The sequence below is a fragment of the Lathamus discolor genome, chromosome 4 (assembly GCF_037157495.1).
Source record: "Lathamus discolor isolate bLatDis1 chromosome 4, bLatDis1.hap1, whole genome shotgun sequence".
NCBI classification, from domain to species: Eukaryota; Metazoa; Chordata; class Aves; order Psittaciformes; family Psittacidae; genus Lathamus; species Lathamus discolor.
Window position 1 is genome coordinate 21,871,500 of NC_088887.1, and position 27,673 is coordinate 21,899,172.

Below are 27,673 nucleotides of genomic sequence, written 5' to 3' on the forward strand. Positions count from 1 at the left end.
TTTTTACTCAAGAGATTTGGCCTCTTTCGGGAAGGTTCACATCAAATGTATTAGACTGCAAACTCCGTACAAAACAAGGACATCATTTTTTGCTATAAAACTGCTTCTTCATTTAGAGCAAAAGGTGTTCAACTTGGCTGCAGCAGGAACAACGGCAAAATAAAAATTCTGGTATTTTCTTCAGACAGAAACAGGCTCACAGCTTACTGGGGATGAGCCATCTCCCAACATCCCACTCCCACAGTTCTTCAGGCAAGCAAAAGGCTCTTTTCTTACCATAGGGCACCCCATGACTATCCCCAAAATACTATAATCTGTATTAAATGCCCAGTGTGTCACTTTATGAAGGCTAACTAATATGTTCCTCCTCAGACAGTCCAACTTGTTTTTTCAGCTGAGTATTGTTCACCATCAGTGAAAACAGCTTGTTCCCACCAAGACCGACCAACACCTCAACGTACAAAGCAGTTCCCTGTGTCTCCTACAGAGTTAATGCAGTTACGCTATACTGCATGTGGGCTAAGGGAAAACTGAACTTCACAATAATACTGAAAACCTGAAGCTTACAGGAAAGGTGAAATGTGAATAAATGCCAGAGATAAAAGGCACTGCATTTCAAAAGAAATGCTGGGATGGCACCTTCTCGCCTGCTGCTCTAGAGCCACATCAGCAGAGGGAGTTGCCTCTAAAAATTTATACATACATGTAAATATATATTTAAATAGTGCTGCTAAACACAGCTCTTAGGGTAGGAACATGGAAAAACCTGGCACACCTTTCTCTAGTGTTTCCTGAGCAGCTTAGCAGAAGCCAAGCATTCATATAAAGATTTCCAGCTAATACCACAAGTCTGTGTGACTCAGTACCTTGGAAATCAGACTGGTGAAAACCTGCTACATCAATGTTCAGATGCCAGAAAGGGACTCTTCATCAGGGACTGTAGCAATAGGACAAGAGGTAATGGGCTTAAACTTAAACAGGGGAAGCTCAGGTTAGATGTAAGGAAGAAGCTCTTCACTGTGAGGGGGGTAAGGCACTGGAGCTGTGGACCTGTGGAGAGAGGAGCCCACACCAGAGCAGGCCTGCTGGCAGGACTGGTAACCCCAAAGGGACCCACACTGGATCAGTCTGCTCCTGAAGGACTGACCCCATGCTGAAGCAGTTTGTGAAGAACTGCAGCCCATGGGAAGGACTCATGTTGGAGCAGTTCATGCAGAACTGTCTCCTGTGGGAGGAACCCTGCGCTGGAGCACAGGAAGAGTGTGAGGAGTCCTCCCCTGAGGAGGAGGGAGCAGCAGAGAAAACATGTGATGTACTGACAGCAGCCCCCATTCCTTGCCCCCTTGCTCCTGCTGGGGGTTAAGGAGGTAGAGAATTCATGAGTTAAGCACAGAAAAAAGGGATGTGTGTAAGGTGTTTCAATACTAGGTTTTATTTCTCATTATCCTACTCAGACTTGAGTGGCAATAAATTAAATAGATTTTTTTCCCCAAAGGCGAGTCTGTTTTGCTGATGGATGGTGATTGGTGAGTGATCTCCGCCTGTCCTTATCTTGCGATAGAGTGGCTTTGGTGAGCACTTAGCACGCAGCCAAGGTCAACCCACCTCAGCTGACTAATACTACTTGGATGGGAAATTGAATTTGATTCAGAATTTGAAGTCTGATCATGCTTTCAAAGTCCAGTGCCCTTAATAACACACACTCAAAAATAAAATTATTGGCTGCCTTCAGATAACCCATAAAACATCAAACATTAGTATGTGAACTTTTCAAGTGTATAAAGTTAACGAGCAGATCAAGTATTCTTGATGAATTGTACATTAATACAGTCATAAATACAGTCAAACAAATTAGAAAGAACAGCTTTTAATCTCTGTCAAGCTCAGGAAGTCCAAGTGGGCCAATTCAAACAGGAAGTCTGGCACAAATGTGCTATTGCTGAGTTGTATTCTCTCCTTTGCTCCCCTTCTCTGTATTCAAGTGTACTCAGCTACAATCGTAAGTCTGTGTCCACAGTAACATAGATTTCACTGACAACGATAAGCAGGGAGGGGAATGGTTTATGCTAGCATAAAAAAATTGAATATCACAGAAAACTGACGTATTAAATTTAGATAAATAATACGTAGCCAGGCTGGACTGTATTCAAAGATACTTAAGTTACATAAACTGACCTGTACATACTGTCAGACTGTTAATTCCAGATGTTCTACCAACCCCATTTAAAGTTTCCTTTTTTTTCCTTTTTTTTTTTTTTTTTTTCAATTAAAAAACCTCCACTCACCCTATAGGGTGAATAACACTCTTTCCCCAAATCAATAAACTGGCGAGAAGAGAAATAAATTCAGATGTCCTTAAACAACATCAGGTGTGCTACAGGTGAAATATAACAGACTGAAATGTCTGGAGGTCTACCTTACAACCACCAGCACAATATTGATGAAAGTGAAAAACAGTAAAACCTCAGGAGTATTGTGTGCAGTTCTGGTGTCCACAGCATAAAAATGGAACTGCTGGAACAAGTCCAGAGGAGGGCCACGAGGATGATCAGGGGACCGGAGCACCTCCTGTATGAAGACAGGCTGAGAAAGTTGGGGCTGTTCAGCCTGGAGAAGAGAAGGCTGCGTGGAGACCTCATAGCAGCCTTCCAGTATCTGAAGGGGGCCTATAGGGATGCTGGGGAGGGACTCTTCGTCAGGGACTGTAGTGACAGGACAAGGGGTAACGGGTTCAAACTTAAACAGGGGAAGTTTAGATTGGATATAAGGAGGAAGTTCTTTCCTGTTAGGGTGGTGAGACACTGGAATCGGTTGCCCAGGGGGGCTGTGAGTACTCCATCCCTGGCAGTGTTTGAGGCCAGGTTGGATGAAGCCTTGTGTGGGATGGTTTAGTGTGAGGTGTCCCTGTCCATGGCAGGGGGGTTAGAACTCGATCTTGAGGTCCTTTCCAACCCTAACTATTCTATGATTCTGTGATTCTATAACAATTGCTAAGGGATTGTATTTAGATGTTCAAGATCTACTTAAGAGTATAAATGGACCCTGATGCAATCACATGGTAACTCATCTACAAAATCTGAGTGCAATCCTGTTAGTCACTCAAACTACTGAACTACTGCCCTGTTCACATGGTGTACAAGAGTGTCTTAATCTCAAAGCCAGGCATTACTTTACATATATTGTTTATGTGATGAAATACTAACAAACATTTTCCTAGTCTATGAAAAAAAAAAAATTTGTTAAATGGAAATGTAGCTTTTAAATGCCAGCAGGTTTGCATCTTACACATTCCACTGAAATACTGTTTCTCTCAAACAGGAAAAACATGATCTCAACCTCAGCTTCTTTGGTGCACACCCCCCGTAGTCAGTTGGGGAATGCAAATTATTTCCTTTGAGGTTATTTGGTAAAAGGAGGATGCAGAGGTCACATTTTCTTGACTCAGAATTGTGTAAATGCATTTGTAAGAATTCACTGTTGTTGAGCGGAAGTCGTAAGAGTGCCCAGCAAGTAATCCTGAGGAAATGGCTAGAGTCAGTGTTCAGAGGTTACTTTGTGGATATACCCTTAGCCTGGAAACCCTTTTCCTGCAGGCTATTCCACTGAAGTCAGTGACACTGTTCACTTCCAAAGAGTTTTGGAGAACTAGAGCTTTACACAGTGAGAACACCTAAGTTTGGAAAATGGCATTGTTTGGAAAGAAATCCTTTATAGCTCACACTATGTACAGTTTTACCTAAGCTGCACACAAATACAGCTACGTTTACAGCAAACCATAGATTTGGTGCTCATACAACCTAATACTTGTTAAAATACTTCACAGCAGGTTCCCCCGGGAAATGCTTATAGGGAAATTCATTTTGCATTCTGCCAGGAAGGCTGAATTAGGCAGCAGCATTGCAGAGCTCCCCAATAATTCTGTATTACCAGAGAATGTTGTTAGGATTAATTCCCAAAGTGTTTCACATTTAAAAGTCACCGTATCTCAGATAAATGTGTATGTATAAAAGCTCTTCCTTATTACCGCAATTCATGCCCTAACAGTGCTATGCACAAAACCTGATAGATCTAGAAAGAACAAATCACTGAAGTCATCATATTTTTGTTTATACTACTGCATATTAAATAGTAATAGTTCTCATTTTGCTTCAGTACTACTGAACTACATTACTTTTATTAAAATGAAGCATACTTCATGAACTGTGAAACATATCTATATCCCAGAGGACCTACATTCATTATACCAATTACCTTAGTTTTGAGGACAGACATTTCCATTTAAAAGGTACTATGCTGTACTGCAGGCGTCACAACGGCCAAAATTATTATAGTGCTGAACTTGTGATATCAGGAAATTTACAATACAGCATTTGGCATTCTCTTTCAATCTCCAGAAAAAAATAATAGCCTTTATCAGCCAATTCTGTATAAATTTCCCCAATTATCGTATTCCTGATAGAACAGTCCTTAAAGATCACCCAGTTCCAACCCCCATGCCATGGGCAGGGACACCTTCCGCTAGGTCAGGTTGCTACAAGCCCCTGTGTCCAACCTGGACTTGAACATTTCTATGGATGGGGCAGCCACAGCTTCTCTGCTTCTCTGGACAACCTGTTCCAGTGTCTCACCACCCTCATAGTAAAGGAGTTCTTCCCAATATCTAACTAAATCTCCCCTCTTTCAGTTTAAAGTCATTACCCCTTGTCCAATCCCTACATGCCCTCTGTCGTGGTTTAAACCCAACCACAAACCTCGTTCAATCACTCCCCCCCCTTCTTGCCCTCCCCCTGCTCCTGGAGGGACGGAGAGGAGAATCGAAAAGAATGCAACTCCCACAGGCTGAGATAAGAACAGTTTAGTAACTAAGGTATAACACAAACCACTGCTGCTACCACCAATAATAATAATGATAAAGGAAATAACAAGAGGAAAGAATACAACACCTCAACACCAGCTGACCAATAACTCGCCCCACTCCCCCCAGCCGAGCACCGACCGATACCTCCTCCAACCCTGCAGTCCCCCAGCCCTTCTGGGTAACTCTCCGTTACATCCTGGGCACAACGTGCTGTGGTATGGAATACCTCTTTGGCTAGCTTGGGTCAGGTGTCCTGTCTCTGCTTCCTCCCAGCTTTCCCTTCTCCCTGGCAGAGCATGAGGCTCAGAAAGTCCTTGGTCAGGCCAAACATTTGAGCAGCAACTAAAAACATCAGCATTATCAACATTGTTCCCAGGCCAAAAAATGAAAACATAGCACTGCACTAGCTACTAAGAAGGAGAAAAATGACTGCTACTGCTGAACCCAGGACACCCTCATAAGAAATCCCTCTCCAGATTTCTTCTGCAGGCCTCATAAAATACTGGAAGCTGCTCTAAGGTCTCCCCTGAGCCTTCTTTTCTCCAAGCTGAACAAGCCCAAGTCTCTTTGTCTTCACAGTAGAGGTGCTCCAGCACACTGATCATCTTTAGGGCCCTCCTCTGGATGTGTTCTAACAGGTCCGCATCCTTCTTATGTTGGGTTTTTTCCCCTTCCCCCACCCCCCAAGAGTAAACCTGAACATCCTAGAAATAGACACTAAATACATTGGAACGAAGGACTACAGTAGGTAAAGAAAAGCACATAAAAGGAAAACTGGGTATTAAAACCAATTATTTTGCTCATATTCCACCCAGGTTAATTAAAATGTGATCCTAACATTTGGCTTGAAGCAATAATCTTCCATTTGATCTCCTTGATTAAAAAAAATCCCCAAATACAGCCAATCGCAGCATTATATGCTTTCAACTCTATTAAGAATTCTCACATTAATGTGACATATGGCAGGTTGTCAGCCTGTTTTCTAGCCTGCAAACCTAAGAAGTCATTTGCATCACTTGGTAAACACAGGATTTCAGTATACTTTCCAACTTTACTAATACTACCTCCAACAAAATAAAACATAACAAGAACCCAAACCAAAATAAATCCCAACAATCACACACACACAAACCCTCCAAAACTAAACAAAAAAGATGGGCAGAAGTAGCTTCTAATCAAGAGATTTAAACAGTGCAATCTAATACATAGGGAGTTATCTAAGGCATGCTTCTATCTATGCCACATCCTGGTTACTCCCAAAAGGCCAGAAGAGCCTTTCCTGACCGCTTAGGTCTCCCTTATTCACAGGAAAAGGAAGCTGAACACACATACAAATAAGGGCATGCAGCAGGCCAGCGAATGCAGCAGCACAGGGATATGCGCAAGATTTCTTTTGCTTAGAAAAAGTCACTGGTCTGCATATGGTTATCGCAAACATTATCTAGCTTACGCTAATAATGATTCTGAAAAAGGACATCACATTGAACTTTTAAGGGGTGGTTTCACTTTCCTGAAGCACGGAAAGATACTACAGGAAGATGGAACTGCATTCAGTTAGCAAACTCCTAATACAGATTTCTTTTTATCAGTGTAAGTTCAAGTTCTCTCACAGAAGAATTATTCTTGAATGCTAGTGCTATGTATGTATAAAACCAAACTTACTTAAATCTTGGGATCAGTTACAGATATCAGATATTGCTTGGACACTGTCAATCAGATCTGCATCTTGGCTAATTAGAGCAATTTCAGGATAACACTACTAATTCACAGAATCACAGAATCACAGAATCCCAAGGGTTGGAAGGGACCTAAAAAGATCATCTAGTCCAACCCCCCTGCAAGAGCAGGGTAACCTACAGTACATCACACAGGAACTTGTCCAGGCGGGCCTTGAATATCTCCAGTGTAGGAGACTCCACAACCCCCCTGGGCAACCTGTTCCAGTGCTCTGTCACTCTTACAGTAAAGAAGTTCTTCCTGATGTTAACGTGGAACTTCCTATGTTCCAGTTTACACCCATTGCCCCTTGTCCTATCACTGGATATCACTGAAAAAAGCCTAGCTCCATCATCCTGACACCTACCCTTCACATATTTGTAAACATTGATGAGGTCACCCCTCAGTCTCCTCTTTTGCAAGCTAAAGAGACCCAGCTCCCTCAGCCTCTCCTCATAAGGGAGATGTTCCACTCCCTTAATCATCTTTGTGGCTCTGCGCTGGACTCCTTCAAGCAATTCCCTTCCAGATATTAAATATTCAAAATGCAATTAACAGAAACAGTATCAAATAAACCATCTCACCTATCATTTTCATTGAAAAGTCCACAGTTCTGCAGTCTTGAAAGGGCTAAACGAAAGAATTGCTCTAGAAAGCAAATATGAAGAAGATTAATGAAAATGTTCAATGCTTTTTGATATAAAAATAAGCCTCCTACCCTGACTACAGCATTGTCAGATACAGCAGTTTTTACACACTGTGCATAAAATACTCAGAATAAGAACACTTGTCATTTAGGGCCACAGGTCAGTCAATGATGCCAAAGAAAATCAGGTTTGTAAGAGCTCCTCTCTAGGAAGTTTTTCCTGCCCCAACGCTCCCCTGCTGGAAAATAGCAGGGGATTTGTATAAAAAAAATGGATCCGTAACAGTAAATAATCATTGGAAGAATTTCCAAGTCCTGCATTCCAGTTGACTTTGGTTTTTCGTCTACCCAACTTCAGCTGAAACAGAAGCAGCCTTGACCCAAGAGGGGATGCATAGCCAGAGACAGTAACAGCATTAGGTATCCCGGGAGAAGACATCAATCCAGCCTGTGCCCACTGGCAAAGCTGGGCAGAGGCACTTTCCCAGCTCACTCACAGTGGGCAGGCACCTGCTGGACACTCAATTTGCCTCAAACTGAAAAGGGGCCTCAGCTCATTCCCAAACATCCTTTTTCTCACTGCAGCCCCAGAGATGCAGAAAAACGCATCATCCTCTTTATACTGATGTAGGGCAAACAGTCTGAAGCCCAGATCTGCAACAGTACTAGGAAGGTACACAGTTCAATATTAAAAACTCTGGGATTTGAGACTTGCAGCCCTTTCCAAAAGGATGACTAAGCCCCTTAGGGTCTCAGCCCCTGTTTACTATGCCCTGATCCACACGGGTAGCAGACATGAGCAAGCACACACAGGCACAGCGGCTGCGCAACGGCAGGAATACCCCCTGCAGCCACAGTGACACCAACCCTGGTGGTAGAAGGTAGTCCAGTAAAAGGGAAAATTTTATGATATAACTGCCCCAACCTGGGGACTTCTGCCTCAGTAGGACTCTTGATCCTGATTAGCTTAAGTGTGTTGATCAAACCCCATCATACTGACCCAGCTAATACTTCACCTAGTAAGGTGATGGCTAAATATCTTTAGCACTTCAGTCCACACACAAATGAAAAGAAGCTGAATAAGACCCATTCTTCCTCACCTCCACCTTTTTGGAGCTTCTCTGCTAAGAGGGGCAAGCCCAACATGGTGCTTTATTTGTTAAAAACAGGAGGGTGCCAGATCAGAGGGACTAAATGAAACTGTTGAGTCACTGCTAGATACCCCCCAAAAGGATTTGCGCTGGTGAACAGTATAGACCAGAGCCTGAGATTCAGTGGCTTTACATGCCATTTAGGTATTTCTGTTTAAAAACAAGGTACATGGAGAACACAAACCTGCTCTCTTTATTCCATAAGGTAGTTCAAACTTATCACTCCCGTGGAACTCCGCCACTCTGATAAAATCATTAGCACACAGGAACGGGTATATTTTGTCAACACTAATGAAAGGAAAAAAGTTTCAAAAATCCAGATTATGTATTTCAATTAGCCAGTAATTCATGCAATTTCTTTTAAAAAAGGCTTTCTTCATCCTACTGCAAGTATTATCAATTTTTAAAAGAAGAAAACTCATGAACACAGGGAAAGAAAGCAGGTGACAAAAGGGAAAGATTTTGTATTGGAAAATACAGGTTAAGTGTGAAATAAAAGGACACTCTCACTTTCTCTGCTACTATAAGTTATAAAGTCATTAAAATCACATGACTGAAAGCTTAAAACGTAAGAAAACATTTAAGAGAACATGTAACCCAGAAAGACAATGAATAACTTTCAGTTTGAAAAGTATGTAACAGAGGCGAGGAAAATTAAGTTATTAATATATACTGCAATTTATAGAACTGGATTTGAAACAAGGTGTTTTAACTTGAAAATACCATCTCCTGAAGACTTCAGCTTATTTGAAAAACATGCCCATTCCAAACAAGTGGCTGTGTTCACATTAGTAAGTACTTTGCAGCAACAGAGGTATACCCATACAGGAAAAAGTATGGAGTTCTCACATCCACATTCTACACATCTCAGTTTATTTTTTGTGCTAGGCTAACTCCAGTAGGGTGCTGCAGACTGAACACTTCTTAGTGTTAGCACACAGCGGGTGTGCTCCGGCAGTGCATCTTCTGGCTTAGCCAGATGTCCAAAAGGAGCCCAGACCACATGTGTCAGGGTCACCCTGTGATGAGAAGAGTGGCACATGGGGATCACAAGGAGGACTGCCTCCAAATTCCTCCTGCAAACTAGAATATGATGGCATCATACCCTATAAGCATCAAGACAGACAGAATGGGTCATTTCTTCAAAAGACAGCAACCACAGACAAGGGTTCTCTCAGGGTCATGCTACCATACCTGCCAAGTCAAGTCAAATAAATGACCAATAGACCCAATCCTGTCACATGCTGTCATGCCCCTGGCTTTACCTTGGAGTTAAATAGTCACACACTCACTGAAATGGCTTACTGGAGTGATCCTGAATATTAGGTCTTAAAAGTGTTAACACAGAAGTATACAGTCACAGCAAGAGAGCCTAGTGTTGATCATAAATACCCACAGCCAGCACATGACTTGTTTCTCTGTGAAGAATATTAATAGCTGTTAAAGAAACCCCTCCATTTCAGCTTTACAAACTAAGTATCTCACTCTAAGCTCTATGTATTCAGAAGATACTAACAGTAAAAAGAAAAAAAAACCCAAACCAAAAACCCAACAAAACACCACAGCCCACACACCAAGAACTGGGCCATAGGTTAACTAAGCAAGACCAGCTAACTTTGAGACAACATGCACTGAACACCTGTATTAAGTGTAATAACTTGCCTTGCTGTTCAGAAGCACCTAGTAAGCTTAGACATAATAAATAAATAATGCATCTACTGCTAAGAGATTCTTAATTCTAGCTCTTCTAGCTCTGGTTCCTTTCCAATAAATAATTCTGCCAGCTTAAAAATCCTTGCAACCTCCCTAGGCTATTACCAAAGTGCACAGACCAGCTCTTCAGCTCACACAAACTATCTCTGTAAAGGAGCCGTGGAAATATGCAAGAGATTCTGTTCTAGCTCTGTACCTTTTTTCTTGCTGTGCATCTGAGTCCATCCCTGCCCCCCTTGCTCAGCACCAGAGCTACCCTGCTGAGCCTGACATAGAGACAGCCTGGCCACATTGAGGGAAGTAAGGAGGGAACAAGGGCTACTTCACTGGGCCAGGCAGCTAACTAAAACTCAAAGACCACAGGACTGTTTTGGGTAGAACAAACTTAAGGTTGTTCCATGTTTAACATAATAATAGCACTGAATCAAAGCCATGTTTTCTTGTACAGCAAAAAAAGCAATGGTGTCTTTGCTTAGAGCTTTAAGAATCCCTCAGCCAGGACTTGGGTCTAAACATCTTCCCAAGCTTCCCCAGGACCATACTCAACGTCTGCTCAAGCAAAACACAAAGCCAACAATATAGCCTGTCTGCTTCTGGTCCCGTAGTACTTTCTTGACCTCTCATTTACGACTTGTGCTTCTAACAACAAAATCTCCTATTATTTCCTCACAAACCTCTTGGATGCACTTTTGTGACCAAACACCTCCTTCGTTTTGGGTTGAAGCTCTTCCTTTTTTCATATGATCGCTTCTTTACAAAGGAAGCTTTCTATGAGTATACTAAAATGGAGAACACCTACACATAATTCAACAATACTATTAAAGGAACAAAAGCATGAATAAACTCAAATTTCATTAAAACTCCACTGAAGGGGAAGAATCTTGTATCATTAAAGATTAGATGAATTTTTGTACATTTCATTCTCCACTGTCCAAATAAATAGAAGAGATTTTCAAAATCTCTCTGATTCCCAGCTGCTGCAGAAATACTTAACTATCAAAAACTCTTTAAAGTGCAGGGTTTTAATAACAGAATGACTGAGTTTCAGTCTTGGATGTGAAGACTTTTTTATGTCAAAAACATGAGCAGAGGGAACCTAAGGCTTGTATTTCAATCATTAAAATAGCTTCACTGTTACTAGCTAGAATATCTGAACAGGAAGTATTTATTTATTTATTCAGTATAAACACCAGCATTTTGAGCTAGTTGTATGGTATTGCTCAGATGCTGATCAGTGACAAGCTAAACAATTTGTGCTGCCACAACCAGGAAGAGTAGCAATGAAAAAGCTGTACTTTTAGAGGTAAACCAAAATGTGAAATAGGCCAGAATATGTATATAGCTCATTTCTACCTCAATCAGAACAGACTTTCCTTTTCCCTCTACTTCCCACAGAATACTCACCCCAGTAAAGATTCAAATGCTGGTTTCAGGAGACAAGTGTCCAGCGCATTCCTTCTCTCCACAGCCGTAGGTGGTAGCCTGCAAAAGAAGAATTTCAAAGAAATAGCGGTAACAGGAATCGGTAGCAGCAACAAGGTAGGGAAACTTGGACAAGCCAAATTAGTAAAAGCTGATTACTGAGTTAACACCACACTAAATTTTCATGATTGCCTTTGTATCATAAAGATGGATTTTTATCATTGCAGCATACAATTACTAGAAAAGTCTTTTATCTCGTGGTGCTGTTCCAAAGGGTCTGCAATCTCCCTTCTCAGTAACTATCAAAGCATCCAGAACCAGCTGAGATTTCAGACTTACATGCAGAGAAACAGGACACCTGGCCTGAATCAATCCTGCAGCCATACCAGACAGCATCACCGGCACTCCTCAGAGAAGAGTCTCATTTAGAGTGGTGAATAGAGTACCACATAGGGTACTTCAAGGAAAGCAAGATGATTCTTTGGGCTTAAGTCATTCCTCTCATAAGGCTAAGACATTTCTAAGAAAATTCCCACCTTGGTGATTTAGCCCAATTAGTAACAAATACAAAGCCCAGAGGGAGGATGAAGTTCAGTGTGAGCAATGTGTGCATCTGGGCTGCATTAAAAACAGAAGGATCAAACCACCACATCAGAACCACAAGCCAAACAGACCATTAAGGTTAACTGCTTTTAGTAACCCCAAGTTGTCATGTGAATACCGACACTAAAAAAGCACCCTGTGAAATGTATCATCTGGCCAGCTCATTACTTTCCGGCATAAGCATCACAGATGTCATTTTGCAGGATGGCTTCAGAGAGAAGAGGCCTGCTTTTAAATTTTAGCATAGGCACTTATTAGTCCCAGAAACCTAATTGCAGGAATTTACTAGCACAAGATCTGCTTGTACATGCACTTGCGCATCACAAGTTAACCACACCTCCGATTTATTAAATTTTAAGCACAATAGCTGCCCTCATAGCTCTGCTCATTTTATTCAGGTATAACTCAGAATTGCAGAAATTAGGAAGTTGTAAACAAATGTCCTTCCATCAATTCACTGCTTGTTATAGACAGTCACTGTAAAAGGCCATAAATATTAACCGAACACTGGAAGCATGACATGGACAAACTCCCTTTGCCAGACATGTTACAATTGTGTTCGTAACAGAAACACAGCCAACAGACAATAACCAGTTGAATGGTGAGCCTACAGACAAAGGCTACTGATTTTGGTCTCAATGCCTCCCACCTGCCCAAGAAACAACCAAGCAACCAAAAAACCCAAAAAAATCCCACCACAAAAATACTCAACTGCTGAACTTACTGGGTAACTCCACTAGTCTCATAGGAAGGAGAAGCCCTCACAGAGGAAGTCTGTCCATAAAAGCTAATCCTGCAAAAAGGGAAATGTCACAACACTGTGGTTTGCTATAAACAGAAACCACAACAGAAAGCCACTCTATCAATTGTATGCTGTAAGGAAGACAAATAGAGTTACATAAATCACTACTTTTAAAAGCTATCACTATTGTCTTCATAACACAAACACACTGCTCAGTCCTGGTCACAGCTATGCAAAAGGCAATGGAAACTCAACTTCTTCAATAACTATGCTGAATTTTAGGTCCCAAGACACCTGTTCCGAGGAGCCTGAAGACAATGAAGGTTCACTTCCCACAAGGATGTCACTGGGGCTTGACAAATTTCAGCTTTTCAAAAGGTACCCACTACAGCTGCAGTTATTCCCATGTGTGGAGCAAGCCTCTCCCATGACATTTATCAGACACCTAAAGAAGCAAGCTAACACTAAGCATGTGTGGGGTGGCAGGAGGTACAGACACGACACACAAATAGGATCTCTTCTTACCTAAACACCTATTTTCCTGAAACTCAGAGGGGCTATCCCTATCTCTGAGGTCCTGACCTCGCCAGACAATCAAGCTCAAATCAACCGCTGGGTTTAAAAGTGACATGAGAGAAGGTCGACAGGACAGAATAAATCACAGTACAAAACAAAACAACCACAAAACTAAACACAGAGTAGTATTCACTTCTGTTGACCACTATTAAACAGCTCTTCAGCAACACAGCAACTCCCAGCCACATCTCTTACAGCCATGAGAGTGTTTGCACTGTAATTGAACAAAGCATCACCATACCAGTAGAGGTTATTTCTCCACAGATTTCCATGCAGTATACCATACATAACAGCAGCAGCCAGGATAAAAAACAGAAGAATTCGTTTCATGACTGGTAGACCTGAAATGTAAGAAAAACAAGACATTTAAATCCAAGTCATGCTATTAACATGAGCTTTCATAAAGCATCTTGAAACCTGTGATTTGACAGTGGTTTTATTTCTCACACAAAGTCACAATGACAGGAGCTGAATGCTGTTTTGCACCTACGACACGTGCATACTCTGCACAGAAGCATTAAGAGGGTCTCACTCCAGGTTCTCTCTGAAGGCACAGGAAGAAGATGGGCTCTTCCAGAAGCCTATCAGAGTAAGAGCTCCTTTCTGCCCATTTGCAGTCCAAGGAAACCAGCGTCTTGGTTCAGAAGTTGCCCTTTACAGATAGGTACCTGTGCTTCTCTTTCTTGCGCCAAGCACCATCAGTTTCCATAATTACACAATTAAAAGCATTAGTACTTTGCAGGAGGTAAATAGGCTGATGCTACTGAAGCAGAACAGGGTATGAACTACCTAAAATTGCTACCAGCTTTTTTAGGACCACTGAATGTTCTTTACAGTCTGGTTTTGGTCATCTAAAGCTGTACTGAAGCCATCTGCTTATGCCCTCACATCCTGTACAGTCTCCAGCTCCTGACTGAGGACAGACTTCTTAGAATCATAGAATAGCTTGGTTGGAAAGGACATTCAAAGGTCATCTAGTCCAACCCCCTTGCAATGAGCAGGGACATCTTCAATTTGCTCAGGTTGCTCAGAACCACATCCAGCCTGGCCTTGAATGTCTCCAGGACTTCATTGCTCAAGTGACAGAAAAATGCTATTTTCACACATCGCAAAGCAAGGAAGACAAGTTAGGATCAAATCTATGGAATTTACTAATCACGGAGAAATACCGTTCATTTTTTAAAACACTTCATTGCACAGTCTACTAAAAGAAAACCACAGACATATCGGAAGCTCAGGTATCTAGCAAGAAACACTGAGGGGAAAGAAACTTCTGCATTGCTCACATCTAACACACTGAGCTGCCCTCTCAAATATTCATGAATAAACTGTCATTGCTTAATCTGGTGGAAGTCCAAAATGGCCATTCTGGCCACAAGCTACTGTGGGAATTTACTCAAGAGCTATACCCTTTTATTATTTCCACTTCTTCCCCTACCACAGTAAGCAGGTTCAATATAAACAACGCGTGAATACCTACTTGCATATCTATATTTTTATAGTGAAGGTATGAAAGAGCTGTCCAGCAAACACAAGCCATATCCAAACATACTGCTGCGTTTTCCAGAACCTTTGGATTTATGGTTTGGTGTCCCCCCCCCCTTTTTTTTTTATTTTTTTTTTAATTCTGTGTTAATTTTTTGAATATTTAGAGTTGCTCTGATTTAACACCTGTGTTAAACAGCCCTAAGGCAATAAAACTCAAAACAGCTATAGTCCAGATGATTTACAGCAATATGCTTTATGCTAGTAACATCTTAACATCATACCTTGTATTAAAGACCAATAAACTACTAGAGCGCACTGCATTTTGTTATCAGAAATAGAGACACAAACTACTGATTAAGACATACACTACTGCCTGTCACATAGACATTTCTTTGAGGTGAAGTTAACAGTGAACTATCTGTTACAATTACTTGAGTGCAACAAGACACCACTTCCCTATTTACACATACACCATTTGCCCCCTCCTTCACACAAGCTTAACTGTAGGGTCAGAGATGGAGTTTTATAACAGTATCTAACCATAACAAAGCCACACAATTAACAAGCTATCCTCTATCAACCTTAAGTATACCCTCCAGGCTGTCCTGCTCTGTTCTATATGAACTACAGGCTGCAGCTGTTGCAATTTCAACCTTTCACCCCTCCCTGGGAAGTAACATTGCCTCCGTTACAGCTCCAATTCCCTTAACTCTTCTGGAAGAGTTACTACAAAATTTTTTGACAGTCACTCTCAAATTCTAGAGCAAACCCTGAGGTTTTTTTGCAATAATTTTATAAGTCTTTCCCTAAAACTGCAAGAATACAACCAAAAAACCCTTACCTACCAGGTTTAGTCAAATGTCATTACCAGCAAGTAGCCTATTATTTCAACTACCATCATAGAATCATAGAATCGTTAGGGTTGGAAAGGACCTCAAGATCATCTAGTTCCAACCCCCCTGCCATGGGCAGGGACACCTCACACTAAACCATCCCACACAAGGCTTCATCCAACCCGGCCTTGAACACCGCCAGGGATGGAGCACTCACAACCTCCCTGGACAACCCATTCCAGTGTCTCACCACCCTAACAGGAAAGAATTTCCTCCTTATATCCAATCTAAACTTCCCCTGTTTAAGTTTGAACCCATTACCCCTTGTCCTGTCACTACAGTCCATGACAAAGAGTCCCTCCCCAGCACCCCTATAGGCCCCCTTCAAGTACTGGAAGGCTGCTATGAGGTCTCCACGCAGCCTTCTCTTCTCCAGGCTGAACAGCCCCAACTTCCTCAGCCTGTTTTCATACAGGAGGTGCTCCAGTCCCCTGATCATCCTCGTGGCCTCCTCTGGACTTGTTCCAGCAGTTCCATGTCCTTTTTATGTTGAGGACACCAGAACTGCACACAATACTCCAGGTGAGGTCTCAAAAGAGCTGAGTAGAGGGGCAGGATCACCTCCTTCGACCTGCTGGTCACGCTCCTTTGGATGCAGCCCATGCACACATGTACATGACAAACAGTGATCAGGCCCATTCAGCATGTGCTTATGAAAGGCAGATCCTGCTTGACTAACCTTATCTCCTATGACAAAGGTGACCTGCTTAGAGGATGAGGGAAAGGCTGTAGATGCTGTCTACCTAAACTTTAGTAAAGCCTTTGACACTGTTTCCCACAGCATTCTCCTGAAGACACTGGCTGCTCATGGTATGGGCAAGTGTGCTCTTTGCTGGGTAACAAACCAGCTGGATGGCCAAGTCCAAAGAGCGATGGTGAATGCAGTTAAATCCAGTTGTCAGCTGCCCACAAGTGGCATTCCCCAGGGTTCTGTATTGAGGCCAGTTCTGTTCAGTATCATCATCAATGATCTGGATGAGACGATCAAGTACACTCTCTTAAGTAAGTCTGAAGACGACACAAAGCTGCACAGGTGTGTTGAACTGTTTAAGGATTAAAAGGCTCTACAGGGGATCTGGATGCATCAATATTCTGAGGTCCTGCACTTGGGTCACAACAACCCCATCCAATGCTACATACTTGGGGAAGAGTAGCTGGAAAGCTGCTTGTCAGAAAATGGGGCCCTGGGGGTGTTGGTCAACAGCTGGCTGAATATAAGGTAGCAGCATATCCAGGTGGCCAAGAAGGCCAGTAGCCTGTATCAGAAACAGTGTTGCCAGCAGGGCCAGTGCAGTGATGATTCTCTGGTATCCGGCACTTGCAAGGCTGCACCTCAAATCCTGTGCTCAGTTCTAGGCCTCTCACTGCAAGAGAGATACTGAGGTGCTGGAGTATGTCCAAAGAAGAGCAACGAAGCTGGTGAAAGCTCTAGAGCCCAAGTCTTATGAAGAGCAGCTGAGGAAAGTGGGGTTGTTCAGCCTGGAGAAAAGGAGGCTCAGAGGAAACCTTATCACCCTACAACTCCCTGAAAGGAGGTTGTAGCAAGGTGGGTGCCAGTCTCTTCTCCCAAGTAAGAGGAGAACAGGGAAGGTTTAGATTGAATATTAGGAATTTTTTTTTCACCAAAAAGGTTGTCAAGCACTGGACCAGGCTGCCCAAGGAAGAGGTTGAGTCACCACCCCGGAAGTGTTTAAAAGATGTATAGGTGTAGCACTGAGGGAGAAGGTTAATGCTGGACTCGGCAGTGCTGGGTTTACAGTTGGACTCTACGATCTTAAAGGTTTTTTCCAATCTAAATGATTATATATTTGAAAAAGATACTGCTCTCCTTGAGTTCTTTTGTTTGGGGTTTTTCTATTGTCTGTATTTTTACCCCCTACTGGCTTGCAGAAGTTTGCTAAAATATCCCACTGAAATGGAAATTAACTGTTTACTTTTATTCCCTAATTCAATCAATGCAAACATCAATTAAAAAACAGAACATAATGAACCAGCTCTTCAAATAAACTTGCTAAATTAGCAACTGATTAAATTGCTGATTTTGCTGACTTTAATGGAAGAGACCTTGCTGAAGGGTCAAACCAAGCTACAAAACAGCAAAGACAAAGCAAAGGTTATTAAAAAAACCCAAAAACATTATGAATAACGGTACTACTCAGAGAGAAAAAATGTGTGTAAAGTATTTACGAAGATATTCATACAGCCCGCAAAACGGTCATTTAATCAAGAAAATGTAGGTCAACATTCTTCAAACAGGATCATAAGGAATCTGTAGCAGCTTTCAGTATCGCATGTAGGACAATCAGTGTGGCACTCACATGAGAATGTAGCAACAGCAGGGTGTACCTAACTCAGCTCTTGCAAACATAAACGGCCTTAGTTACACAAGTGTCTTCTCACTATCCCATTGCCCAGAGCCTGGCTTCATCCAGCTCTTTAAGAAGAAAGTTCTGTAGTCAAGATAGACAGTCTTTTTAGTGAAGACTTTCTTAACCTGGTTTAGTAAACAGAACCATTGCCTTGTTTATGGAATAAACTATTCTGGCTGCATTTTTAATGGTGACAGCATTTTCCAGCTCTCCCTATTTTAAAATAACCAAGTGTTACAGAAAGCTAATCAAAGGAAAACAAACTCCTACAATGTAAATATTGCACTAGAAAGTTCCCATGGTCAGAGACGCAAGAAAATAGGCAATTGAGAAGACATAGCTCAGATGTAAAATGACAGGCCCATTCCAGCTTATTTATCACAACACAAAATCCTGCATCTTGATTTAAGCTCATCAACCTGACTGACAGAGGTCACAGTGCCCTTAGGCCAGGGTCAGTCAGGGTTAAGCAAAACAGGGTGGACAAAATTAGAACTCAACTATTCGATTCCCTCTTCTTTCTAAAAAGCCTATGGTGATCCACACAAAGGAAGGGGCGAGGAACCCAGCATGCCAGTGCACAATGTTCATAATGTTAGCTGGTCAATTGTCTGAAAGAAAGCAAGCAACAGAATGCATTATAAAGAGATCGATAGGTATTTTTTATTAAGAATCTAAGCCAACTTCTGCTGTTCAACTTCCTACGCCAGCCAAAGCAGAGCTGCAATTACAGAATTATCAGACCCTGCTATGGTATTAAGTGATCTCAAGATCAGCCTGCATCTCCTATGGACAGATGGGTCCACCCCAGCTCCCACCAACACACCGAGTACATTGCAAATTTGTTATATAATCCCAGAGGCTAATATTTTCTTTCCTTGGCGGAAGCAGAAAAGCAATGTCTTTGTCAGAGCTGCATCTTTACATACAATTAGTCCTTCTTTTGCAACTTCATCAAGTGTGGTATCTGATATGAGTCACCACCTCAGAGCTCCAGTTTATCTTTCAACTTACATATGCAGTCGATGCAGCCATGCCACGGAATAATCACAGAAAACTACAGCTGTTGGACTCGGCAATCACATGACCACATTACAAGCACCTTTTTTCATTACCCTTGTAAGCCTTACTTTTGCTTTCTTCCTTGAAATTAGGTTATCAATAATACAATGCAGGAGACTTCCGTATGTGCCACTCATTTTATAAAGCACATTTGACTATTATAAATATTTAACTAAAAAGTTACTGCTCAATTAAAAACTACTAATCTTAAAACAATGTTGACTCCATACCTAGTCCCATAACAGTTTAACTCCTTGCTCCTGCAATTAACTGACAGCATAAAAATTTCAGCTCACTCAGACCTCAAATTCCTAGCTCTTGTAGTTGTGGGGGAGGAAGGGAAGTGAGCTTGAAAATACGGTTTGAGTGGACCTTGAAATTTGAAGGGACATCAGAAAAAAAAACTACTAAAAAGTTTAAAATTAAATATCAAGATTTTTAAGATGTAGCCAGTCTCTTATGGGTTTGCTTGTGATCACCAGTACTGCAGCACTGCTTCCTTTTGATCAAGACACAGTGCATACCTGGTGGAACAAGTACATAGCAAGATGACAACCAAGAAGGGAGTTTTCTCATTATCATTTGTCTCAAGATATGGGCCTTCATGTACTCACATTATGGCAGCTTATCTACATCTTCTGCCAAATATATACAGTATTCATCATTAACTCTTCCAGTTCTTGCTCTTGCACAGTTCATTAATTCTTCCCCTCTACAGGAAGGAAACGCTGTAGCGGACAATACAACAGCACTGCAGCAGAATCTTAAAGGCACTGAAGTAGCTGAGTCAGTGTAATGCCTTCCTCACACACTCCTATTTTTTCATCATTTCCAATCCTCCTTTTGATTTCAGTTTATTAAGAAACAGAAGACCTCAGGAATATTGAGTTTCAAAGAAGATATACTGGGTTACCCTAGCAAAATGGCCATGAATTAAAACTACATTACTAACTGTCTAACAACAGTGGCTTAGTTTTGAAGGAGCAAGTTTAACAGCATCTTAATTGGAAAAGATACTTGCTAACCTGCCCCACCCCACACAAAACCAAAGCAGATATTCCTGTTCCTGAAGGCCTGTGCAATCAAAAAAACACCAAAATGACACCAAAAAACTAAGCTTTTATTATGTTAAAATATCACTGGGGACTTCCACCATCTCACAATATCTGTACCAGCAGTGGAATATTCTTCCTGCACTGGAAGATATGATGTTTCTCTTTCAATGATGAGGGTATAAGCAGTTGAGAAAGAGTTTGGTGACTTGGTATGAAAGCCAGAGCCTTCTTCCCCTGCAACAGCTTACCAAACTAGCTATTTACTTCAACAGGATCCTGGTAACTGTGAAAAAAGATGATCTTCCTCCGAAGCTCCTCTTTGTTAAGGAAGGTTTCCAATATTTCCCTAACATTTCCCCTCTCTAACGCTGCAAAATACCTGAAAACGAACAGCAAAATATTTTTTTCTCCATGTACTCAACTGCAAGCAATGACGTCCAGTAAATTTTATATCACAGTAGTAGTGATGTTTAGTAGATTTTAGTCAACTGTTGTTCTTTATCAGCTATTACAGTCAGAAATGTAACCTCTGCTGACACTAATCTAGTGGGAAGAGATGTAAACTAAAGCTATGCCTACCTCTGATTTTTTGCATGTTTGCGTGCTAAGAACTGCACACAAATTCAGGACAGGCTGTGAGAGTTAACAGATTTGGTTTAGGAACTAAGTGCTTGCCTGCCTCCCTTTCATCATCCTGCTAATGATGAAACCTACTATGAGGGTATAAGCACTTGTACCACAAGAGACAGCAATACATTTATTTTGTGGACAAGTCATCACCATTTCATTCCATTTTTGCCTTTCAAGTACAAACACCAGTGTTTTGCTTCTCACCAGAACATTCCCTACAGCTGGGTCAAGCGAAAAACAATTTAATCTGTATTTTTCAGTGACAATCTTCATTTCAGTTTGTTTCTGTCTAAAATATTCAAGGAGATCTCTCCATCATTTTCTCTTGCGTGTGACTCTCCAGTTTTACTTACAGCTCAGAAGCATACCTAGACAGGATGGCTGGTGGAAGAGGGAGGTTAGCTCCCCTAGAGAAGGCTGCAGGCAGGTCTGGGAACAAGCACAGTTTATCTCCGTGTTATGGGCATAACAGGCAACATGGCACCTACTTCCCTCCGAACCTTCATCTCCAGTCTCACACTCCCACCTCAATTCCCATTACTTTTTCATGCAAGAAATCAGGTATGGCAGTTTGTTCTAGCCAAACCTAAGCCCTTCAGCATTTCAGGCAAGATCTGAAAGACACGAGTTCATAGCTTTCCAAGGAAAGCATGCCATCAATAGGGAGAGTTTAGCAAAAGCTGCAAAAACCCTGTAGGTCCTCACTTACTCTTGCAGTCATTACCAGGCTCAGACCCTCTTGTTCTTATATCCTTTTTATCTAGTGCAGTATGATCGTCTGTTCAGTGGCATAACCCCTTTCTCACTCCTCTTCCCTCCCTCTGCCTGACCACCCAGGAGCTTTTACATGTGTCCCACAGCAGGAGCAGGAACAGAAAAAATAAAAAGGTCAGAAGAAAAAAAGGGAGGTTGCATGCACTCAAGACTGTTCCTTGAATAGCAAGACACGTGCAAGTCTAGGTCAAGTTACTACAAGTTTTTTAAAGCTTAATGAAACAGCCTCCCTTTCGGCTGCAAAAAAACTGCTGTGATGACAGCAGTTCCCAGAAGTACCAGTTAGTGATGTACCTTGTTTCACATAGATGTATCATTTTTGGATCTACCAGTGCAAAATATAATGTCACTTAGACTGACACCAAATACTAGCTCCACAGATGAAAAACAAAGAGTACACAGCATCAGCCAGTGCATCCTGCCAGAAAAGCCTGACAAGCAAAACACAACGGAGCACGGGTACTGGGTCTCACTGAAATGGCCCCCAGTAGAAGCAGCATTTGGTGCAACTGCCTGATGCTGAGTTAATTAGCCATGCTGAGAGGCAGAACATGTTACCTCCAGCCTGGGGCTATCATAGGGTTGCTATGTCACCTCTGAGATCCAAGCTAGTATTTTGGCTCAGATCACAGTGCAATGTGGATCCCTGGCACCAGGTCAAGGTGACAGAATGCTCCATTGCATGGTGTAGACATACAATTAAATCTGCAAGCGTATAAGAGCTGGTTTGATATATCACAGCTGGTGAATGTTGTTTTCAATTATTTTTTCCCCCTCCAAGATAGAAAACTATATTACCTAATGTTCCAAAATGGCTTGGGGCTCCTCCCAACAACAGACACACTTTTTGTAACAGTTAAACACTGCTAACTTGAGTTTAAAAGCCCTGGGTAGACCCCAATCCAACTTGTGGCTTTGAGGGGAAGTGGAACAACAGTAACTACTGGATTCTCATCTCACTGGTGCTTCCTAAGTATCACAGATTTCCAGAAACCTTGCCTATAAGTACAACCAAGGGTAAGATCCACAGACTCAGCTTCGTGCCTGCTTTTGTGCCTTGAGACGAGGACTAAAAGGAAGCATCCAATTTATGCAAAGGTGCACAGAAGTTGGGAACAGATGTTTCCATACGCTTTCCCTGTCCCGTCTCTCCACAAACCTCCTCCCCTAACACACTTCACCTCCTCTTCCTCCCACCCCCAGCTCTTTTTCTTCCTCCAGTGCACTTAACACAGACCAGTAGCTCCTGCCATGCCCACTAGCCACAAGGATGCAGTGCCGTACAAAACCAACTACTTCGGATTCAGTCAAAAAGATAACTTGTGCATGCAAAGAACGAAGTTGGTATCAGCTGAGCACAGACAGCTCTGCTTCGCCTCCCAAAGCTTTAATCAAGGCAAACATCAACTCTAACTACACCTTTTAAAATAAATAAATAAATAAAAATATCAATCATGAACGCAATAACACAGCCTTAGCTGAAAGATTTCTTCCAGCCCTGTTGTGCTGTCCCAGATCAACCTTTAAAGCTTTAGCCAGCCTAACCTAGGCTGCTATTTATATGTTACACATCACAGGTGTTGGTATAATACATGACAGAATAAAATACACAGAGAATGGATGCCATAAATCCACACAGCTCCTCCCACATACTGTGGTGACAACACTGTTCCTTCTCAGCCTATGCTTTCCCCCTCCCCTCAGCTCTTCTTCCAGAAAGACTGGAATATAAACAAGCCATCCAAAGCATCCTGGGGGTCAGAGGCCAAGTCTTTTTCTCCTCATACCTTGACTTGTGTGACTGACAAGGTTTCTGTCAACTTGAGCTGCTCTTCCTGAAGGAACAGAGCATCATGGTTTTGAATTGTTTTGCTGCTTCACCTCCTTTTAAACCAGAAAGACCAAAGACACACTACGCAACAGTTGAGAAAACACAAAATTATTTAGATCCCACTACAACATCAGTAACCCATTCACACCCACTCTTCTTTGTCCATGAGTGCCTGCAGAGCCAGAGGCTTGAGGTCAAATGAACAATCCTTCTTAGGTTTCCCAGAGGGAAAAGACAGAAAAAAGTGGAAGGAAGAAAGGACAGAAATAGCCAAATTAGTCAGGTTTCAAACAGGTCAGTTATAAACCATACCAGCTCACTGGTTCCCTCCCTTCCTCCCCTGCCCTGAAACCATACCAATCTAAATAAATAAACGTCCAACTAGAGAACTTTATATCACACATGCACATTCACTACAGCATTAAGTTCACCTTAAAACAAGGCACACTTTGTCTCCTCATAATGCCTAACTAAAGCATTCAGCTCTGGCTGATTGGGAGCTAGTGATTTAACCTCAGCTCTCACAAGACTGGCTAGTAATTACAAAACTGTATCTACCAGTCATCTTGGGGAAAATAAAGAATAATCTCAACCATAGGCTAAAATAAATAAATCACACCAAAAAAACCAAACAAACCCACCCCACTCACAGGCAAATTAGGACTCTCAAGGCCAGAGAGAATAACGTTGGGTGTGTGTGTGGGTGTGATCGTTTTTAACAACTGTGAGAGGACCAATTTACTTAACTTCCCTACCAGCACCTAGAGAATGAAATGCTCCCCATCTACATCAACAGTAGATACCAAGTAAATCAGACTAATTTCTCAGTCTTAACAGTATAAATCCTGATGGCTACCCATCTCAGAATCTGCCCCTAAAGAAACGCAAGTGCTTGCTGTATGACTAGTCTTCACAGTAGCATTTGCAAGCCCTAGTTATGATAAAGTCCCAAAATGCACAGACCGCCATCATCTGATGCCACAGCTGTTTTTATAAAAAGCAGCAAGTTACATTATTCTGGTTTGTGTGGATTAACAGGTCCAGCATACAAACCTGAACAGTTTAATTTCCACTCAGGTAACACACAAAGCATATCTGGGGTCAGAGCTCCAAAGCTAATGTTCGCCCCCAGTCTTGCCTCAACTGCGAAAAACCAAAACCAAAATAAAAAACCATACACATACAAACAAACAAACAAAAAAAAAAAATCAAGATCCCCAGCTGTCTGAGATGGAATTTACCTCAACAGCAGATTCTGCAAGTCAACCTGCTGCAATGCATATGTGCCAACAGAGAGCTCTGGGATTCTCAGGAATGCAGCAAAACGAGTCAGTGAAAAGTGTAAAACTAAATTAATTCAGGAAGGGAGGAAAATGAAGATAAGTGGTAGCATTCACCCCACACTACTAATCGCTGCAAGTTTCCTTGGGCAATAATCCTGCCAGCCCAGGTGTGGTGGGCTGGCCCTGCCTGGACACCAGATGCCCACCAATGCTGCTCTATCACTCACCTAAGATGGACAGAGGAGAGAAAAATACAACAAAAGGGTCATGGGTCCAGGTAAGAACACAGAGATAACTCACCAATCACATCCTGGCCAAAACAGACTTGACTTGGGGAAATAAGTTTAATTATTAGTTATTAGTATTATATGGATTTATATTACAATTAAATCAGAGTCAGATAATGAGAAATAACACCAAATAGTGAGAACACCTTCCCTCCACCCATTCCTTCTTCCTGGGCTTAACTTTACTCCCAAGTTCTCTACCTCCTCCCCCCTGGCAGCACAGGGGCAGAGGGAATGGAGGCTGCTGTCAGTACATCACACATTGTCTCTGCCGCTCCTTCCTCCTCAGAGGAGGACTCCTCACACTCTTCCCCTGCTCCAGCGCAGGGTCCCTCCCACAGGAGACAGTTCTGCATGAACTGCTCCAATGTGAGTCCTTCCCACGGGCTGCAGCTCTTCATGAACTGCTCCAGTGTGGGTCCTTCCAAGGGGTGAGCCCTTCAGGAAAAGGCTGCTGCAGCACGGGTCCCTGTGGGGTCACCAGTCCTGCAGCAAACCTGCTCCAGCACGGGCTTCCCACAGGGTCACAACCTCCTTTAAGCATCCCCCTGCTCTCACATGGCGTCCTTCAGGGGGTGCAGGTGAATATCTGCTCCATCCTTGGAACTCCATGGGCTGCCGGGGGACAGCCTGCGCCACCTGTACGCAGCCTGTACCACAGGCTGCTCTGGCACTTGGAACACCTCCTCTCCTTCTTCAGTAACCTTGGTGGTTGCACAGCTCCCACATTCTCACTTCTCTCTCCAGCTGAAGTTGCACAGCGGATTTTCCCCCCTTGTTAAACATGTTAACCCAGCGGTAGTTCCACCATCATTTATGGTGTTGACTAGCAGTGGGTCCATCTCATAGCCAGCTGGCCTTGGCTTTATCAGACACAGAGGAAGCTGCCAGCAGCTCCTCACAGAAGCCACCCAAGTGGCCCCCTATCAAATCCTTGCCATGCAAATGCAATACATCAAGAGAAAGCTGGAGTTCATCAACAGCTTGAGCAGCTTCTTCTGATAATGTTAATGCCTTAATTCACGATTGCAATGAATACACTCACATTGCCTTTCGATTTTGACATTTAATCAGAATACATACCTTAGCTGCTAACTACCATAAGAAAGCTATATCCAAACTGACAGTGCCAAACTGGAAAAACTGGAATATTGTAAATGTTAAGGCTATTTTCAAAAGCCCTTCTTTATATGCAGCTTTGTTTTCTTAGCACTAAAGCTAAAAAAAAAAAAAAAAAAAAACTTACAATAACAACAAAAACACCCATAGGAAGAAAAAGAAAATGAGCAACTTTGTAACTATGAGAATGGTTTGTGGACATGAAGTGTTTTTGATCTAACAAAGAGCTGTTGTACAGGTTGCAGCAGAGCCTGTATCCGATCCCCTAAAGGCGTTTAGTGCTTTGCTTCATTTCTTAGATGTGAATAGAGGAGAAACTACCACATATAATATTCAAGCAGTACTTCTGAGGATTTTGAGAGCTATGAGATACATAGCATAGATGAAAAATGTAATCCTGAAGAACATTTAATGCAGCATGAGAAATCTTTTCTGAATGGGAAAGGTTGCCAGTAAGTGTACCTATGTTAAAAAAAAAATAAATATTTGTAAGGTAATGAGCTTTCCAAGGGAAACAGACATATCGGTGTATCCAGCTTAAGCATTCAGAGTATCATTGTGCTTTTCTTTAGACAATGTTAAATTCACAATAAAAGCCCAGAACAAAGATCAGTCTAAAAACCAGAACTGGAATTCTTCACAGGCTGTTAGTTGCTATAAGGGAACTCAGGTCCTTATAGAAAAGTTTACATAAGTTCATTTATGTATTTCTGTATATAGAGCTATAAAATAACACTACAACAGGCCATACTGCAGTACTAACTTTTAGTGGTTATCCAAACTATAGTGGAGCTCATAGCCCTGATTCATGCACCTTCGTTTCCTTACCTATACATTAGGAAAGCTAATTATCTCTGACTGTAATCTTCAATTGCCATCTGTCTGGGAGGAAAGCTGCCTAAATTAGTCCAGTACAGAATGCTGGGAAAGCTTATATGCTATGCAGAGACACCCACTTAGAGCTTTCAGACCTCAATCCTCTCTGAAGGTTAACCACAACCCATTTCCTCCCCAGGACTGAAAATTCAATGTATCACTGCTAGGACGAGGGGGGTGAGGAACGGAGGGCTGTTGGGTTTTTAGGTTTTGATTGTTTTTTGTTGTTTTTTTTTTTAAGAGGACAGTCACCCCTAAAACTGAGGGGAGTAAAAGGTGCATTTCACCACACCCACACATCCTCTTTCAGGGTCTCACAGCCCTCCTTCTGGGGTTGTCCTGCAGTGGCTAAAATGCCTACGGTCCAGCTGAGAGTCAAAAGCATGCAGGCAGCTGGGCAGCCTTCCTGCGAGTGAGACTGCAAACATGCAGTCCCAGTCCCTGCTGCAGTGATGGCTTCACACAGGACCTTCTGCTGCATATCATCAGCACTCTTCAGTTTGATTTGTGCCTTTCTGAGCCAAGGCTGGCTGCTGTAGGTGAAACAGGGCATCTCTTTCTGCTGTTTGATTCTCAGTT

The 27,673-nt window shown here is 42.2% G+C and overlaps 1 protein-coding gene across 7 annotated transcripts in view; it reads right to left on the reverse strand.

The window, feature by feature from the left end:
- The window catches only part of ST3GAL6 (ST3 beta-galactoside alpha-2,3-sialyltransferase 6), a 49,790-nt gene that overhangs the window by 14,049 nt on the left and 8,068 nt on the right, over window positions 1-27,673 (reverse strand). For 4 of the 7 annotated variants that reach the window (XM_065676609.1, XM_065676611.1, XM_065676610.1 and 1 more), the window contains 5 exons: window positions 13,669-13,768; window positions 12,834-12,902; window positions 11,489-11,566; window positions 8,556-8,659; window positions 7,159-7,222 (listed from right to left, as the gene is read on the reverse strand). In XM_065676609.1, the coding sequence (XP_065532681.1) occupies window positions 7,159-7,222; window positions 8,556-8,659; window positions 11,489-11,566; window positions 12,834-12,902; window positions 13,669-13,757 (404 nt within the window). In that variant the 5' untranslated portion in view covers window positions 13,758-13,768. Of the gene's footprint in view, window positions 1-5,084; window positions 5,117-7,158; window positions 7,223-8,555; window positions 8,660-11,488; window positions 11,567-12,833; window positions 12,903-13,668; window positions 13,769-27,673 lie in introns of those variants that run through there. The other 3 variants (XM_065676612.1, XM_065676613.1, XM_065676615.1) reach the window with 3 other exon arrangements.